Genomic DNA, 14,987 nt, shown 5'->3' on the forward strand with positions numbered 1-14,987 from the left:
TAAATTCTACAGCAGAGTAATAATGAATGCTGCTTATCACATGGAGCCTTTTCCTCTTTGTAGCCAAGTCAGCTAAGAAGTTAATTGTATTTGTGATTACTTCTGCCTGGTGCTGGAGGCTGTCCTGATGCGCCTCCCACCCAGGGCAAAGCCCTGTCTTTTTGCTACTCTGACAATTATTTTGTTCCTTGCCTTGTAATACCACTGGAACAGTACCCAGTAATTTACAAGCTGAGCTGCAGCCCTTTGCAGCCTGGGATCAGATTAGAAGATGCTGACAAGAGATATTACAAGATAGGATAAGTGCTTGCCAGCGTGTATCTCTCGAAGTCTTTTGGCCAGGATGGTCTTTGAGGGCCATGGCTGCTTCTGGAGTGCCTTGTGCTGTATGGAAGGGGGAGAAATGAAAAGCCTCACACTCAGCTCCTCCTCAGTCGTAGTTCAGGAGAGAGCGGATAGGTGGGCTTGGGCATGTGCCTCCCAGGGGCTCTGTAACCACCGGACTGGTTGGTAGACTTTAGAGCTTTTGGAGAGCAAGGCTGAACTCATGGGGTCACCGTCAGAGCTGTAACACATGATTAGTTTTCTTAAGGCATATTATTAGTTTTCTTAAAAAAAAAAAGTATAATTTATTTGTTAAGCAAAACAGAAATTCAGGTCTCCCCCTCTGAGCCCACAGAGCTCAGAGACACACAGGAGAGATGCAGGAGCCTCCAGGCACAATTCACCTTTAAAACAATGCAAAGGATGCAGTGAATTATTTAGCTGACGAGAGGCAGAGGGGCGCTGCCTGCCAGCTGCTCCTCCGGAGTGCTCTCTGTCTGCACAGCCACCTTCAGAAGACCTTGGGCCTATGGCAGCAAGAGAGCTCCTCACAGGTGCTCAGCAGCACCTTTGCCCATGTTGGTGCTGCAGTAGCTGCCTGGGAAGCAGTGGGCAGTGGATATTGCTCCAGCCCCATGGCTGAGTGCTCAGTCTCAGGCTTTTGGATCATGCCAGAGTGAGACAGGAGTTTAGCCCAGAGACTCAGGGAATGAAGGCGCTTACGCATGTGTATCTCAGTGGGGAACTTTTAGGTGACAGCTCTGTAAAGCCTCTCAGCTCACTCTTGTGTTTTAAGCTAAGCTGCTTGACTCTACATTGTGGATGAGCAGAAAATGGCCAGAAAATAACAGAGAGGGTCTCGAGAGATACTAGTTGATGTTTTCTGGATGATCTGGGTTAAATGGCATGTGTGAACAGTATTAGTTGTGCTCTAGCTTTGTGCTCTGAATGAATCTGGGAGTAAAAGCACAACTGATAAACTACTAAGGCACCTCATACTCCAGCTGTGGATTCTGAAAGGGTCTCGAGTCATTAAAACTAAACTGAGGATCCCTAAAGAATAAGTTAAATCACTCTGTCACCTTCTGCCTCTCCAGTTGCAAGAAAAGAGGTTTTTAACTTTGAGGAAAACCTCCACAAAAATCCCCAGTAAGGAAAGACCTGAAATGCTTCATACTCTTATGCTGGGTGACCTGCAGGAGGACGCAGTTGAGCCACGGGCACTCCCCTGACCTGGGAAGCTCATCGCAATCTCATTTGTGGTTTTGGTTCACTCACTGGCTCCTGCTGTACTTTCTGCTTGCTGGTGACTTCATGCTCATCGATGCTGGCTGTATTTCTTTGTGTTTATTGGCATGTCGCTGTGTCTCTTGAAACTGGCTACCTCAAGGCCAGCATCTGCCTGGCATTTGTTGCAGTGCTGGGAGTTTGTGCCAGCAGGACGTTTTCTTAATCTAATGTGACCCTTGGGCAATGTTGGTAGCATTGCATTAAGCATGCTGCTTTGACTTGGAGTGGCCTCTGCTCCCCAAGACAGTGTCCTCCATCCCAACTGCCTGTCAGGAGCAGTCCCTAGCAGAGAACCTGCCTTTCCCAAAACCGTGCTCAGGCACTGGGAAGGTGGTGGTTGGCACAGGCTGGGAGCTGTGGGTGTGCTCACAAACCAGCCTGCACCATCAAAGGCAGGTGCTCGAGTCCCCACCTTGGCTCTGTTTCATTTACTAGTATAAACAAAGCCTTTGCTACTGTCTGTGTTAACCATTCTTGAGTGATCCTGGAGGCAGGAATAGATCTGGGAGTTACTGCTCTGTATGTCACCTTGCAAAACAAGACAGAGAGCACAAAAAGATAAAGGACTCCACAGTTTAAAGTCTTCATCATTATTATCTATGAGATGTCATTAACAATAATACATTTTCTGTGTTTATTGACAAGTTGCCTCAGGAGGATAAGGGGACCTTGTCTTTGAGAAGCAAAACCATTCCTGCAAACTGCAGTAGGTGCTGTGAGACACCATGCACCACTATTAGGAGTCCAAAGCCTTGGCACATTTTTGTTATGTGCCTCCAGGAACAGGCATTGTCTCCTCTGTGGAAGAGCAGAGCCCCTTACAGGGGTGCAGCAGGAGAAGGATGTCTTCAGGAGTGCTTCTAGAGCCCTCACTGCAGCTAAGCAGCCCTTGCCTAATGGGATGAGACTGGTGCTGATGTGCTGTAGAATGTAGAGCATTACATCCCCGACTTGGCCATCAGAGCAACCTTTTCAGAGGTGCTGACCTACACATAAACACACTTGGATGTGGTTAGTCAGGAGCTTTACATCTTCATCTTTACTGCAGCTCATCTGCAGAGAGGCGCTGGGAGTAGGGAGGGACAGGCACTGCTGTTGTGAAGAGCTGAGGTGCGGGGCTGGCCGGTTCATTATCCTGTCCCCAGGAGCAGCATCACAGGGAAGTGTCACAAGTGGGACACGTATGCTGGTATTCTCCCCTGGTGCATCTCTGGAGCAACCACTATCTGAGCTTTTGTATGACAGATATTCAGGAGAACTTGGAATTATGCTCTGTGGTTGTTTGGTAGGCCTCTGTCCATGACTTCGATGCATTTTGGAACCAGTTCACATTTCCACATTGCAGTGTGGCAGCAAGTCCACTGTCTGGCTTGTTGGTTGTCCAAAAAATACTTGTTTCTGTTAAGCATATGGCATGACCATTCCAGTGCTTGTTTCCATGTCTGTCAGGGAAAAATAAGACTAATCTTCCAAACCCACTTTTTTATACCTTCCATGACCTTTTATGCCTCTCATCCATTTGTGCCCTTCTCTCATGGTGGGGAGCTGTTTCCTACTTACATTATCCCTGTAGCAAAGCTCTTCTGCACCTATGATTGTCTGTGCCACCCTTCTCTGGAGGTCACAGCACTACATTATCCTTTTCGAGATGGATTAGAGAGAAATATGTGTCATTTTGAAGATGCTTTAAGATGTGAAGCCATAATATTTTCTGCCTTATTCTTTTCCAAGTGACTGCTAGTGCATTCTTAACCCTTTTGCTTCTCTTGAGCTCTGAGCTGAGGCTTTTTGAGAGCTCGTGACTTTGAAGTCTTTGAGATATGGCTCCTGATTTGATTCAGACTGCTCCTTGTCATACCTGTGGTTAAGATCATCCAGTTCCAACCCCCTGCCCCTTCCGCTAGAGCAGGTTGCTCCAAGCCCCTGTGTCCAACCTGCCCTTGAACACCGCCAGGGATGGGGCAGCCACAGCTTCTCTGGGCACCCTGTGCCAGCGCCTCGCTACCCTCACAGGAAGAACTTCTTCCTTATATCTAACCTGAACTTGCCCTGTTTAAGTTTAAACCCATTGCTCCTTGTCCTATCACTACAGTCCCTGATGAAGAGTCCCTCTCCAGCATCCTTGTAGCACCCTTCAGACACTGGAAGCTGCTCTGAGGTCTCCACGCAGCTTCTCTTCTCCAGGCTGAACAGCCCCAATGTTCTCAGCCTGTCTTCATACGGGAGATGCTCCAGCCCCTGATCATCCTCGTGGCCTCCTCTGGACTTGCTCCAACAGCTCCATGTTCTTCTTATGCTGAGGACACCAGAACTGAACACAGTGCTGCAAGTGGAGTCTCACAGAGCAGACTAGAGGGGCAGGATCCCCTCCCTCGACCTGCTGCTCACACTTGAGGGGTGCAGCACAGCACACAGGGAGTTTCTGGGCTGAAGCGCACACTGAAGCCAGGTTATGGGGAGCTTCTCATCAACCAACACCCCCCAAGTCCTTCTCTGCAGACTGGTCTGAATCACTGCTCCAGAGTAGAGGCCCAAAAATAACCAGAGGGCTGGAGCAGCTCTGCTCTGGAGAGGTTGAAAGAGCTGGGCTTGTTCAGCCTGGAGAAGAGAAGGCTCCAGGGAGACCTTAGAGCAGCTTTTCAGTTCTTAAAAGGGGCCTATAGGAAAGATGGGGAGAGACTTTTCAGCAGGGGCTGTTGTGACTGGACAAGGGGTGATGGGTTTAAACTAAAAGAGGTAGATTCAGACTGGACATGGGGAAAAAATTTTATACAACGAGGGTGGTAAAACACTGGCACAGGTTGCCCAGAGAGGTGGTGGATGCACCATCCCTGGAGATATTCCAGGCCAGGCTGGATGTGGTTCTGAGCAACCTGATCTAGTTGAAGATGTCCCTGCTGATTGCAGGGGGTTGGACTAGGTGAGCTTTGAAGGTCCCTTCCAACCCAAACCATTCCATGATTCTGTAACCTTGCACTTTGCTTTGTTGAACTTCATGAGGTTCCCATGGTCCCACCTCTCCAGCCTGTCCAGGTCCCTCTGGATCCCATCCCTTCCCTCCAGTGCGTCAATTGCACCACACAGCTTGTTGTCATCAGCAAACATGCTGAGGGTGCTCGATCCCACTGTCCATGTCACTGACAGATGTTGAACAGTGCCAGTCCCAACGCTGACCCCTGAGGGATGGAGGGGAAGCTCCCTGGGGTTGTTCCTCACCTCTTCAGAGGTCTTCATTTAGGGTCTTGCTTCCTTTGCAGACACGTGCGCAACGGGGCAGTAATTGCACGCTGCAGCCAGCCTGAAATCAGCTGGTGGGGCTGGCGAAACGCTGACGACGAGTATCTCGTGACATCTATTGCCAAAGCCTGTGCCTTGAACCCCGGAGCGAAGGTATCCAGCAGCGTGCCACACGCCGGGAGCAGCGACGGCAGCGAGGCCTGCGATGCCAACTTCGGTGAGCCAGTTCGCTCCCTTCCACTCTCTCTTAAACACGCAATTACTCCACGTTTCCTGCGCCCAAGTGTCACTGGTGCTGCTGACAGGGTTGTTACCATGCAGGGATTAAAGCCAGGATCCGGATGGATAACCTGGGCCCTGTCACGCCTTGGCTGCAGTGTGTAGGACGGGTCACCGGGCTCATTCATGGCCAGCGTTGGGTGGCCCTGAAGGCAGGTTGTAGGAGAGGGAGGTGCCAGGACCTCAGTCCATGTCTGTGTCTTCAGACTCGTCCCTGACCGTGCGTTCGGGTGTGGAGAATGCTGGAATTCCTCAGAAGCTGCTGATTCTCGATGCCAGGTCCTACACTGCAGCCGTGGCCAACAGAGCGAAGGGAGGCGGCTGCGAATGTGAAGGTACACAGGGCTGAGCCCATCCCAGGACATCCTCCTCTTGGACCTGCTTCGTTGAGCGGGACCTAGAGCAGTGGGGGGTCAGGTCAGGTTTTGGTGCTCAAGTTCTGGGAGCACATTCCTCTTCTTGCTTATGCAAAGTCTGTTACTGCAGATACATTGCTGCAGGTCCACAGGGCTTCTGTAGGCCTGCCTGCCTGCTGGGGACCAGGAATGGTGCAGTGAGGGGACAGCCTTCACGTGTGCTGCTGCGGTGGCAGCATCTCTCTCTGAACGTTTCCATCTCTGTTGTGTTCAGAGTATTACCCAAACTGTGAAGTCGTGTTCATGGGCATGGCCAACATCCACTCCATCCGGAACAGCTTCCAGTATCTGCGTGCTGTCTGCAGCCAGGTGCCAGACCCCAGCAAGTGAGTGACTTTTCTGTTTGATGCTATGTAAATGTCCTGGGTTTTTTCCCTCCCTTTTTCTTTTTCTCATCCCAGGTTTCTACCTCAGAAAATGGAGAGATAGGAAAGTGCTCACAGTGCCTGAATGCTGTTTTTTGGATCCCTGGTAATCCACAGGGGATTGCAGCACTGCCTCAGTGTCACTTAGCTCTGTGTGTTCTCTGAGGGTTTCTCAAATGTAGCTGTATCTGGGAAAAAACTGAAATTAAGCGTTGGATTGTTTGCACTTAATCCCAGGCTGGATGGCTCGTCTGGAACATGTTTTAGAAGACTAATTTTCATTGAGGGCTCCAAAAAGACTTAGATTTTTAAAATACATCTTTTTCTTTTTTCACTGAAGAGCTAAGCAACAATTTTCTTGCTTTTTGCCCACGTTCTAGCTGGCTTTCAGCCCTGGAGAGTACCAAGTGGCTACAGCACCTTTCTGTCATGCTGAAAGCAGCAGTTCTGGTCTCCAGTGCGGTTGACAGAGAAGGGCGTCCGGTGCTGGTTCATTGCTCCGATGGCTGGGACAGGACTCCACAGATTGTAGCGCTGGCCAAGATTCTTCTGGACCCTTACTACAGGACCATGGAGGTACGAGTGGTGCTATGCTGCTAGTTCATAGCTGTTGAAAGGCATTTTTTCATAGAATCACAATAATAGAATCCCAGAGTGGTTTGTGTTGGAAGGGACCTTAAAGCTCATCCAGTTCCAACCCCCTGCCGCGGGCAGGGACACCTTCCACTAGAGCAGGTTGCTCCAAGCCCCTGTGTCCAACCTGGCCTTGAACACTGCCAGGGATGGGGCAGCCACAGCTTCTCTGGGCACGCTGTGCCAGCGCCTCAGCACCCTCACAGGGAAGAATTTCTGCCTAAGAGCTCATCTCAGTCTCCCCTCTAGCAGGTTAAAGCCATTCCCCCTTATCCTGTCCCTACAGGCTCCTGTCAAAAGCCCCTCTCCAGCTTTCTTTGTAGCCCCCTTTGTCTCAGTCTCCAGAGAAAGCAGGATTGCAATTGGCAATGAGCTTAGTGGCATTTCAGAGCTGCTGTTGTGCATACTGGTTTCTTCCATGCTCGCCTCTGCCTGTTTCCAATGTGCTGTACCTTGCTGCTCTGCCCAGCCTGGTGAAGCACTGCGGTAAATAGCCTCTTGTGTTCAAGGTTCAGCTGCTTCCCTACTCTTAATTGTGCATATTCTCCAAGCTGTTTATTATATAGAAGTAACAGCCATGAGTTCATGTTTGGCAATCTCTGACTTTCAGGTAGCTTTGCTCCCAGACCAAGCACTGGTGCAACACTGAGCCTGCCTGGCACTGCTGAGGCATGCGGCCTACAGCAAAGGGTCTCCAGGCAGATTTTCTTGTATCCACAGGGCTTCCAGGTGCTTGTTGAATCAGATTGGCTGGATTTTGGTCACAAGTTTGGCGATCGCTGCGGTCACCAGGAGAAGGTGGAAGATCAGAATGAGCAGTGCCCAGTTTTTCTCCAGTGGCTGGATGCTGTTCATCAGCTTCTGAAGCAATTTCCTTGCCTCTTTGAGTTCAATGAAGCTTTCTTGGTAAGAAATATGCATGCAAACATGTCTTTTTTCCTTGCCAGATGTGAGCAGAGGTGGAGGGAGGGCCATGATATTTTGCATTGTGGTAGTTGAAAGAATACATAAATTGAATTCTTTAAAAATGGGAAAGCGTCTGAGCAGTGCTCGGGCTCTCTGCTGCGTTCCTGACATCCCTTCTCTGTGCAGGTCCAGCCCTGCCCTGTGGTTGTGGTATTTTGACCTGGCTCTGTGTATGTGATGGTTCTGTGAGCTGCTGGCCATTTCCTCCTCCTCCCAGTGGTGCTGCAGGCTTGGAGCACCCAGCTGATTGCACGGGGAGGAAGAGTTTATGTTCTCTGGTTCCTCTGAATCCCTTCTTCTCCAGATCCCTTTCTAGCCCAGATACCATCAGCAGTGCTGTTCTGATTGAAAGCCCAATTTGTGTATCTCAGAGCAGTACAAGTCTGAAACATAAACCAGGGAATAATAGCTATTAATCTCTGTCTTATCAAATAATACAGGTTTGGATTCCAGAGGGATGGGTATGGTATCAGTGGACTGTTGCTTTCACTTTAATGTAGGTGATTCCTGTTGCTCTCCCCTCTCTGCTCTGTGTGGAAGAGAGGACAGCAGCAGGGTCACTGGCTGGCTGGGAAATGCGTGAGCCATCCCAGAGGAGTGGAGGACGTTTGGCCTGTACACAGGAGACACCGTTTCCCAACAGCCCTGACAGTTGTCCCCTTCCTGATGCTGCAGGTGAAACTGGTGCAGCACACATATTCCTGCCTCTATGGGACCTTCCTTGGGAACAGCCCCTGCGAGCGAGAGATGCACAACATCTACAAGCGTACCTGCTCCGTCTGGTCCCTCCTGCGGGCTGGCAATAAGAACTTCCACAATCTTCTCTACATGCCAGGATCTGAGCAAGTCCGTAGAGCTCCTTCCTAGCTTTCCAGGCCTTTTGCCTGCTGGGCACCAGGGATGGCGTGGGGAGAGGTTGGAGGGGTTTCCTTTTGCGTTCATTTCTAATCAGAAGTGGTTGTTGCAGGTGCTGCACCCGGTGTGCCATGTGCGAGCGCTGCACGTCTGGACAGCAGTGTATCTCCCAGCTTCCTCACCACATCCTCTGGGACAGGATGATATGGACATTTATCCACCCCCTGGATCTCAGAGCCAGGAGTTTAGTGGCAGATGTTTGGACAGGTAAGAGCATAGAGCTCAAGGCCCAGGTTGCTGCCTACCCCCAGTCCTTCTTTCCCTCCTTGGTCATTGTAGTTCCTCTGGTTTACCTGTTGTTCTCATCCTTCCTATGAAGAGCAGGAGCCCCGTAGCATTTTCTCAGCGAGGAACATGTACAGCTCTCTGCTGGACCTATAAGGGCAAAGGCTACGCTAAAGAGTTGTGCAGTTCAGCTCATCCTGCTGCACCACCCCTCCCTGCCCACCCTATGATCTGCAGTTAGGAACATTTCCCTTCCCTCATCTTAGTTTTGACTGAAATGAAGGAAGTTTCATGGGTTTTGTTGAGATTTGCTTTGCTTTTGCATTCTAGATTGCCAAAGACAAGATCTATGGACGACCTGCTCTCAGCCTGTGACTCCAGCAGCCCGCTGACCCGCACATCTAGTGATCCCAACCTGAATAACCACTGTCAGGAAGTCCGGGTGGGCTTGGAAGCCCGGCACACCACTGCTGAGGGAGCTGAGCTGTGCTTGGGAGAAGGCAGTGTGGTGGCTGCAGGAGAACCACGGCAGGTGGAGGAAGAGGAAAGTGCTCCCCTTCAAGCCAACAGTGCTTGCAGCAGCCGTGCTGAGCGCCAAGGGCACAGTAAGGAACTGAGCAGCTGGGCTTCAGTGCCAGCAAGCAGTGTCTCTGTGGAGGTTGAAAAGGGAAATGGAACATACATGGAGGAAGTGGACAGCACGTGTCCAGCTCCAAATTCTTCTGGACAGGAAGGTGTCGACAGGGTTTCCACCAGTTCTGGAAAGCAGTTAGAAACCTGTTCCCAGGAACTAGAAACCTGCCCCCAGGAACCTTTGAAGGCTGCTGGCATGGTGTCCAGTGGAGGAGGCTGCCCCAAGAGAAATGCCCCCTGCCAAGATGTTCCCAGCCAGGCATCCCTTGCAGCAAATGCTCCTTGCCCGGACATTCCAGGCCCTGCCCTGGCCGTCCCCTGCCCAGATGAAGACAGTGGTAAAGGTAATGCTGGAAGGAGCATGCCCTGCGAGGAGCCGGGCCAGCTGGGGAGAGTCCCACTGGAGCAATGGCACAAGCCCATCTCCCAGAGCCAAAGCAGTGAGTTCTCCTTCCTGGGATCCAACTGGGACAGTTTTCAAGGAATGGTGACATCACTCCCCAGTGGGGAGCCTGCACCCAGGCACCTCCTCTCCTATGGCTGCTGTAGCAAGAGGGTGAGCAGCAAACCTCTGCGGGTACCAAGCTTGTGCCTCAGCAGCCAGTGGTCTGCCAGAGAAGGTGCAAAGCCCTCAGCCTGCTCTGGCCACGGCATGCATTTTGCAGGCTCTGCAGGGAAGCCCAGCCGTTCATGGCTACCCTGCCACCTGAAACAAGTGTCTGGTCCCAAGCACATGCTGCCAAAATGTCCTTCTCCTGTGCCTCCTCTCTACCTGGACGATGATGGGCTGCCCTTCCCCACGGATGTGATCCAGCACCGGCTGCGGCAGATTGAGGCCAGCTACAAGCAGGAGGTGGAGCAGCTGCGCAGGCAAGTGCGAGAGCTGCAGCTGCGCCTGGACATCCGCCACTTCTGCACCCCCCCGGCTGAGCCTCCCATGGACTATGAGGATGACTTTGTAAGTAACTGCCTCTACCGCCCTGGCTCCAGCAACGTGGCTCTGCCGCTGGTCCCTGCGCCCCCCTCACACTGCACTCTCCCACCATGGTTCTCGATCTCTTTCTTCTAGAGTGGGTGGTTCCTGTGTTTCCTCAGCCCTGTTCCCCTCGTGTCCCTGCACCATGTTCTCATGCCACCCAGAAGTACCTCTGCTTCTTGAGGGCCAAGCAATGGCTCCTACATGGTCATGAATGCTTCAATCCCTTGTATGGGGAGCTGTGGAGCCGCCCGCATGCCCTCAACAAGCACCGAGTGGGGCTGGAGCAGGGAATGGCCTTGGCCATGTGACTGAGGCAGCTGAGGGGATCTGTGGTTCTTTTTGCAGACATGTTTGAAGGAATCGGACGACAGCGACACGGAGGATTTCTGTTCTGATCATAGTGAGGACTGTTTGTCAGAAGCAAGCTGGGAGCCTGTGGATAAAAAGGAGACTGAGGTACGTGTCCTGTTGCGGCAGCAGTAATGCGGCAGGCGAGGATGTTTCTTTGTGGCTAAATTTGGCAGCAGAGAGTGGTCTGGAAGCAAGGGAGAGAACAGCCACCCTTGTCCTTTAGCACACCCTCTGGTGCTGCTGTGTCCGATAGAAGGTGGCCTGTGGGGTGGGGTCACTCTGGCTGGCATGTTGTGGTCCAAAGCCACATCTCAGCCAGTGCTGAAGTCCTGAGACTTGGTCATTGTGGGGTTACAGACTGAGAGCTGATGAGGACTGGTGTCTGCCCTAGGTCACACGGTGGGTTCCAGACCACATGGCCTCACACTGTTATAACTGCGATTGTGAATTCTGGCTGGCCAAGCGGAGGCACCACTGCAGGTAAACGTTATCGCTGTAGTTCCACTGCTCTTCTCAGCCTCTTCCTCACAAACCTCACTGTCCTGGATTCAGCTCTAACAGTTATTTTTCTCCTAGTGCAGTGCTGTGTTTTCGACTTGGCCTGAGAACAATGCCAACACACGGATGGTTTTAGTTGTTGCTAACTAATGCTTACCCCCATCAATGAGTTCTCAGTCTCTCACGCTCTGCCAGGGAGGAGGGGAAGCCGGGAGGAAGCAGAGACAGGACACCCGACCCAAACTAGCCAAAGGGGTACTCAATACCACAGCACGTCATGCCCACTGTATGAATAGGGGGGAGTAACCCAGAAGGCCCAGGTCACTGCTCAGGTCGGACTGGGTATCGGTCAGCAGGGGTGAGCAATTGTATTCTCTCCCCTTGTTATTTCCCTTATTACTATTGGTGGTAGCGGTAATGGTTTTGTATTATACCATAGTTACTGGACTGTTCTTTTCTCAGTCCATGGGGGTTACATTCTTTCCATTCTCTTCCCCATCCCTCCGGGAGCGGGGGGGAGGAGAAAAGGGAGGGAGGGAGTGAGCAGCTGCCTGGTTCTGAGTTACCAGCTGGGCTCAAACCACGACACTCACAAAATGCCTGCCTGCGATGTCTGTTCCCTCCAGCTCCTAGAAGGAAGTTTTAAGTTTTTCCTTTATTTCGCAGGCCTCCTGAATTCCCTGCAGATTTCCATTCTACATTGTTCCTGTTTCTATTTTTCCAAGGCCTTCAATCCTCCTCCTGGGTAGTAATGCCCGTTAGTCCCTACTTAGTGCTAGTCAGTTAGCTTGCACTGGAGGCCACAGTGTGTACTTTAAGAAACATGTTGACAAGTCATGAGTAAGGCTGGTACTTCACTCCTGAACTGGATCCTATGTACTTGCTAAGGTTTTGCTGTGGTGTTCCCAGCTCTCTTTTCACAGTTTATTTTTGCTCCTTGATAGGAACTGTGGGAATGTGTTTTGTGCTGCTTGCTGCCACCTGAAGTTGCCCATCCCTGATCAGCAATTGTATGACCCTGTCCTCGTTTGTAACTCCTGTTACGACCACATCCAATTTGTTCGTGCCAGGGAGCTCATGAGCCAACATCTGAAGAAGCCCATCGCCACAGCTTCCAGCTGAATGCCAGACAAGGGACCTGTCTAAGCCCAGCCTTTCCTCTCGTGGGTTTGAAGGGTGACTGCCTCCACTGTAATTGTGAAGGCCTTTGGTGCAACAGTTGAACACCAAGCTTGAATGCATTGTCTTCAGCAGTCTTACTATCAGTCTGGAGCAGAGGAGCTCAGATTAGAGAGTATGATGTATGTGTCCCCCCACGCTGGTACCATTGTAGCCTTGATGACCTAGGGCTAAAGAGGGGATTGCAACTTCTTTCTTTTGTGGGCTGGAAAACAATGTTTTCACAGATACTGCCCGTGCAAAGTACCCCCAAAGCAATAGAAGGCATGCTTAGAACCAACTCCCACTGCGAAGGCCAGCTGCTGTGTGAGAAGGAAGAGGGCAGGCTCCCGGTGGCGCTATGGGCTGTGGAAGGGCCTCAGCCCGGAGCAGCTCTGTGGATTCTCTTTCCATGAGTGTGATTTGCAATCAGCTTGGTGAATAAGACTCATCAGCCATCACTAAGGGATTTTCTCTCATGCGTTGAAGAGAAATTCACTGTGGCTGAAAATGGGCCCAGCAGATCTTGCCCGTTTCCACGCTCCGCTGGGACTGGTGAACACACTTCACTTTGCCGCTGCCCCCAGCACTGTGGGGAGATGGGAGGTTGGCTTTTCACTTCTGCTCTGCCCGTCTGCTTGTCTGCGGTCATGTCACAGCCTGGTGCTAACAGGAATGGCACTCTGATCCTCTCCTGGCATGGAAACAGAACTCGTGTTCCTGTGTTGTTCCTCCTCCCCTTTTCTGCCCTCAGTTCTCCACTTCCTACTGCTCTTTATCCTGAAAACTTGATACCTTGAAGGTATAGGCCATAATGTGTTGTTTTACCTCCTCGAATGTGCTGTCTGGTGTATGTGAGGGTTTCAGTCCAAATGCTGCTATATATTTCTGTGCACTTAATGTAACCCGAAGAAGGGAGAATGAAGCATTGATACCAAAATGGGGATGGGGAAGGACACTGGCTGACATAGACACTGTGGTTTGTGCTTTTCACTTCAGGATGTACAGCCAAGCTGCAGTGGTCAACAGGACATGTGGATCTGCTCAGTGGTGGAAACAATCTCTCCGACTTGCCCCAGCGCTACCTAAAATGCCTCTTGAATTTGACTTTTTTTGTTTCCTGTACAGTGGTCAAAGTTCAGAGTTGCCAACTTGTAATTGCCTCTCTGCTTCTTTAAACTAGAGAACAGGAATCCCAACTCACTCTAAGGAAAAGGAACTGGGTTTAGAAAGAAATAAAGTTTAGGAAGAAGGTGGGCGTAAGGTGTGCTTTTAATCCCTAGATCCCACGGGGAGCACCAGTCTCACCTCTTTTCTAAGAAATCTGTGGTGTTAATGAGGAAGAAGAGTTTCGAAGTGGGGATTTCTCTGCAGAAATGCAGGGGGTTTTTTCAGCTAAATGAAAATGTCTCATAAATTCTGCACCTCATGAGCTGAGACTTCGTGTGTGTGGGGAGGACCTGTGAGGATGTTTGGTTCTACTAACAAGGCAAAGTGCTTTATGCAGTTGCGATCTCCCAAATTCTTTGCTAATGGTTTGTCATCTCTGTCAGAGGGAGTGGAATAACGACCCTTTCCTGCACTTTGATATGTCAGCCTCTGGTTTTTTAAATCCCAATAGTGCAAGCAAAGCTAGCATCATCTGAAGACCCTGTACTTCCTTGGACTCTGCTTCTTTTCCATACTGGGAACAACCAATATGGCTTTGGGAAGAGAAGGCACCTTGCTTCAGATTCTCCCCGCCTTGTACCATGCAGTCATTGCCAGACATAGGAGAGTGACCGTTGGGCTGGCAGAAGAAACTGGGTTTGCTCCTGTTTTGCACGTGTTGGAATAACTGCGAGCGATGAGGAAGCCAGAAACTAGGTACTCCTGGCCCTTCCGCTCAGGCCATTAGTCCAAACTGCTTTTAGCTCTCGTGAGTTCAGCGTCACAATGTGCTGGCCAAAAAACTCTAAAATCAGTTCAATAGCATTGTGACAAACAAAATGTGCTGTACAACTCAATACAGTCGAAATAAAATCTCTATATTAGTGCTGCTGTGTTTGGGACCCATTCTTTTGTTTGTGGTGAATTCTTCTCACAGTGTTCCCCAGACTGCTGGTACTTGCTGCCTCTCCCGTTGATTAAGGCACTTTAGGGATTTAATATTCCTTGTCACAAATCAAAATGAAGAGTAGGACACACAGCACCTTGTGCTATGGTCTCCTACCGCAAGGCCCCCCATGCTCTTCCCAGCAAACCTGCAGCTGCGTGGGACACCAGCCTCTTCCAGCCTCACGTGTAATGACCCAAAAAGCAATTTTTCTTTTCCAGGGAAGGACTCGGACAGGATGCACCAGCTCTTCACCAACACGTTTATACCAGATTTTGCCTGGTATTTCTATGGTTGTGTTCTGCGCTGCAGGAAGACAGATAGGGACCATCATGCTTAGCTTAATGTGCCAAGGGAGATGTTGGGAAGTTACAGTTTGTGGTGGAGCTGGAAAGAATCTTCTAGAAAGCCTGTCATCAATTTAAAGCACCCAGAGATCTTATAATTAAGGAGATACTCTGGTAAACTACTACAGTACAGGTCAGTGTTCACATTAGACAGGTGCTACTGAAACCTTACAGCAGCCTTCCAAATACTTGAAAGGGCTGACAAGAAACCTGGAGAGGGGCTTTAAACAAGAGCCTGTAGGGACAGGACAAGGGTCCCCCCACAGCCGCCGGTGC

At 50.7% G+C, this 14,987-nt stretch overlaps 1 protein-coding gene across 5 annotated transcripts in view; it reads left to right on the plus strand.

Annotated features, from left to right (window-relative positions):
- Positions 1 to 14,305, plus strand: part of MTMR4 (myotubularin related protein 4) — a 58,341-nt gene extending 44,036 nt beyond the window's left edge. For all 5 annotated transcript variants that reach the window (XM_030474752.2, XM_030474755.1, XM_030474754.1 and 2 more), the window contains 11 exons: positions 4,872 to 5,068; positions 5,337 to 5,465; positions 5,761 to 5,872; positions 6,292 to 6,487; positions 7,265 to 7,450; positions 8,186 to 8,356; positions 8,478 to 8,632; positions 8,981 to 10,241; positions 10,608 to 10,718; positions 11,005 to 11,093; positions 12,056 to 14,305. In XM_030474752.2, coding sequence (XP_030330612.1) covers positions 4,872 to 5,068; positions 5,337 to 5,465; positions 5,761 to 5,872; positions 6,292 to 6,487; positions 7,265 to 7,450; positions 8,186 to 8,356; positions 8,478 to 8,632; positions 8,981 to 10,241; positions 10,608 to 10,718; positions 11,005 to 11,093; positions 12,056 to 12,233 — 2,785 coding nt within the window. In that variant the 3' untranslated portion in view covers positions 12,234 to 14,305. The remainder of the gene's footprint in view (positions 1 to 4,871; positions 5,069 to 5,336; positions 5,466 to 5,760; positions 5,873 to 6,291; positions 6,488 to 7,264; positions 7,451 to 8,185; positions 8,357 to 8,477; positions 8,633 to 8,980; positions 10,242 to 10,607; positions 10,719 to 11,004; positions 11,094 to 12,055) is intronic.
- The last annotated feature ends 682 nt before the right edge of the window (positions 14,306 to 14,987 follow it).

This window comes from Strigops habroptila, assembly GCF_004027225.2.
Source record: "Strigops habroptila isolate Jane chromosome 13 unlocalized genomic scaffold, bStrHab1.2.pri S16, whole genome shotgun sequence".
NCBI classification, from domain to species: domain Eukaryota; kingdom Metazoa; phylum Chordata; class Aves; order Psittaciformes; family Psittacidae; genus Strigops; species Strigops habroptila.